Source organism: Olea europaea, unplaced genomic scaffold (genome assembly GCF_002742605.1).
Source record: "Olea europaea var. sylvestris unplaced genomic scaffold, O_europaea_v1 scaffold1314, whole genome shotgun sequence".
Taxonomy (NCBI): domain Eukaryota; kingdom Viridiplantae; phylum Streptophyta; class Magnoliopsida; order Lamiales; family Oleaceae; genus Olea; species Olea europaea.
In genome coordinates, this window is record NW_019230613.1 from 296,527 (window position 1) to 299,259 (window position 2,733).

General features: G+C 34.1%; 1 protein-coding gene across 1 annotated transcript; it reads right to left on the bottom strand.

Moving 5' to 3' along the window:
* Window positions 1–761: 761 nt before the first annotated feature.
* Window positions 762–1,824, bottom strand: LOC111374922 (ubiquitin fusion degradation protein 1 homolog). The gene is made up of 3 exons (XM_022997686.1): window positions 1,581–1,824; window positions 1,149–1,399; window positions 762–1,023 (listed from the first exon to the last, which is right to left on the bottom strand). Exons 1-3 carry the CDS (start codon window positions 1,750–1,752, stop codon window positions 931–933), a joined length of 516 nt encoding a protein of 171 aa, XP_022853454.1. The 5' UTR covers window positions 1,753–1,824; the 3' UTR covers window positions 762–930.
* Window positions 1,825–2,733: the final 909 nt, after the last annotated feature.

Here is a 2,733-nt window from a genome sequence, read left to right on the forward strand (position 1 = left end):
AATTTTGGTTTAAATTGCTACTCTTACTTCCATTTTGTATGATTAGGAGTCTCCAACCTATGAAAGGATTATTTTGTATTCTGAACTTAGATAGAAAGTAGGGATCCACAATAGACATTACGATCGCGTCAGGCCCTACCACCTAAGTAAAATTTAGAACATGTTTGATAAGGATTTTAATCTAATTAAAAATAATTTTTTGACCGTTATTCCATTATTTCAGCCGTCATTTTTGAATTATTCTCTCATAGATAAGGCTCACTTTATATCTAACGATCAAAAAATCAATAAACAAAATACCTACCAAATAAGCACTTAGGCCTAATAAGACATTTTCATTATTTCTAATATTCATTTAATTATTTTAAAATTATAATGATAATTCAATTTATTTATTTAAGCTAAAAAATTGAAAAAAAAAAAATTTAAAAAATCAGGCCTTTTCATGCTAAGCTCAGAGTCTTCTCTTTTCACGCCTAGGCCTACATTAGGTGCATCTTTTCGCACCTAGGCTCGCATTAGTTGAGCCTTTTTATGCTAAAGCTCACATTACGGCAATATAATTGTCTTCTTCATGCCTTTTCCATATAAGGGGGACATGCCTCACATGTATACGTCGTCTATTCCTACCTTTTAGAACACTGCCAGCGATTAGTAGAGAAATTAATTTGCACCGTCCAATAAAAATGCTTACTTTGGTCAAAAGGATACACAAGCAAAATGAGCTTAGATGCAACACCATCCATTCCTGCAAGCATACGAGTAGAAGACTCGGTAGATAGAGTTAAGCATATAATTTCTTCACATTTGGAACAAGAACCAACAGTTAACACATTTTGATCACAAAATGTCCCACTTAAATATAATTCCTGTAGTTCTGACCCATAGATTAATATATGCATAACATAAAAGGCTTCCATTAATACACAATCAACCCTTCAATGAGTACTTCTTTCCAGAGAACGGCTGAAACTTCGGCTCTTCTTTCTTCGGAGGCTCCGGCTTTGTCTCTTTTGGAGTGTCCTACAGTATATAAACAATAGGTTTAAGATAAATACGCAACAACGGCCCAGCCCTCGGACGGGCGTGAGCTGGCTGGTTTACACCACTATCCTGATAAAGGAAAATAAGGCTTGAGAGAGAGGAACCTTCTGAGCTTCTCCAGTCCGATTTGTATTTGAGCCGAAGACAAGCTTTCCCTGAGATTGACGGCTAGTGCTTTGTGAACTGGAACTGGAAGCGGAAGATTGCCCAACTCCATTGGAAGTACCAGGTGTCCTGTCTTTCGACCCTGATGATGAAATGGGTGGGGACAAGTTCTTCAGAGGCTTTCCATCCAAGCGTCTGGCAACACCAGTAAAGGCATTGAATTTTGGTTCTTCGGCTGGAGGCTCCTGACCTGAACAAATCACCCAAAAGCGGGAAATAAATTTAAGTTTGAGTCCTAAAATGATTTACGGAATGAGAAAATCTATGGTGCATAGGAAACAATCTATTGTAACATTGAAAATGACAACTATATAATAAAGAAAAAGGTATCAGAAATAAAGTACAAAGTGATAAAATAAGAAATGTAGCACCTTCTGCCGGTGCTTTGCCCGTTGGAATAGATGTGGCACGTTTTTCAGGCTCCTTGTAATCAAGAGGAGGAGCAAAGTCCACTTCACAATCAGTTTCTATAATACTTATTGCATTTGAAGGCTTCGACTCTATGATGTCTATATAGTACTTTTTATTATTGTAAGCCACCATAATACTATCCCCTGTGGTTAAGCAAGAAAAGTTCCTCAACGTAGTCTCCAAACTGCATTAGACATTCAGAAAATTAAAAATTATAACTTGGATATGTATTTTGCCAGAATGATAAAGAAAGCACTCGTTCAATTATTAATTCATCTATAACTATTAGGTACTTTTGCAAATGTCAGTTAAGATTGGAAATTTGAAGAAACAGAAGATGACAGGCTCCATAGAGAGTTAAATCAAACGAAGCNGTGTATGTCAATTTATTTGATTTTTTGTCACTTTTTCAAATGTTTTTAGTCACTTTTTTCTATTTTTTCTCACTTTTTTTTTTAATTTGTGTTAACTTTTGTGAGTGTACGTCATTTTCTTTGAATTTTCGTTACTTTTTTGAATGTTTGTCACTTTTTCCAATTTGTATCATATATGTCACTTTTTCAGTGTTTGTCACTTTTTCTTGTCATTTGTCATATGAATTGTTCTAGACATGATGGATATGTTAAGAACATGATTATTGGTGCTGCACAAATGAATGATGCTATTTTGATGTTTGTCAATTTATTTATTTATTTTTTAGTTTTTGTCAATTTTTTTTAATTTTGTCACTTTTCGAGTGTTTGTGTCACTTTTTTTTTTTTTTAAATTTTGTCACTTTTTTTTTTAAATTTTGAAGAAAGTGACCATTTTTTTTTACAAAAATGTGACATTGTGTCACTTTAATTTTGCACAGTATTTTTTACTTCTAAAAAAGTTTTCATATGATTTTTCAAAACATCTCTAATTTTAAGGATATTTTTGTAAGTTGCCCTATATAAAACCTGCTAGTTGACCCAATCAAATCCGATTTTTGACAGGACCACTTGCATTTACATAATATGATATTGCTTGGTCTGGCCAAAGGTCCAGATCAATGGTTTACCGCGCCGGATCAGTTTTAATAACACTGGTCTTGAGTACAGTAGGTCGATCAATATTCAATGTTCATCTAAG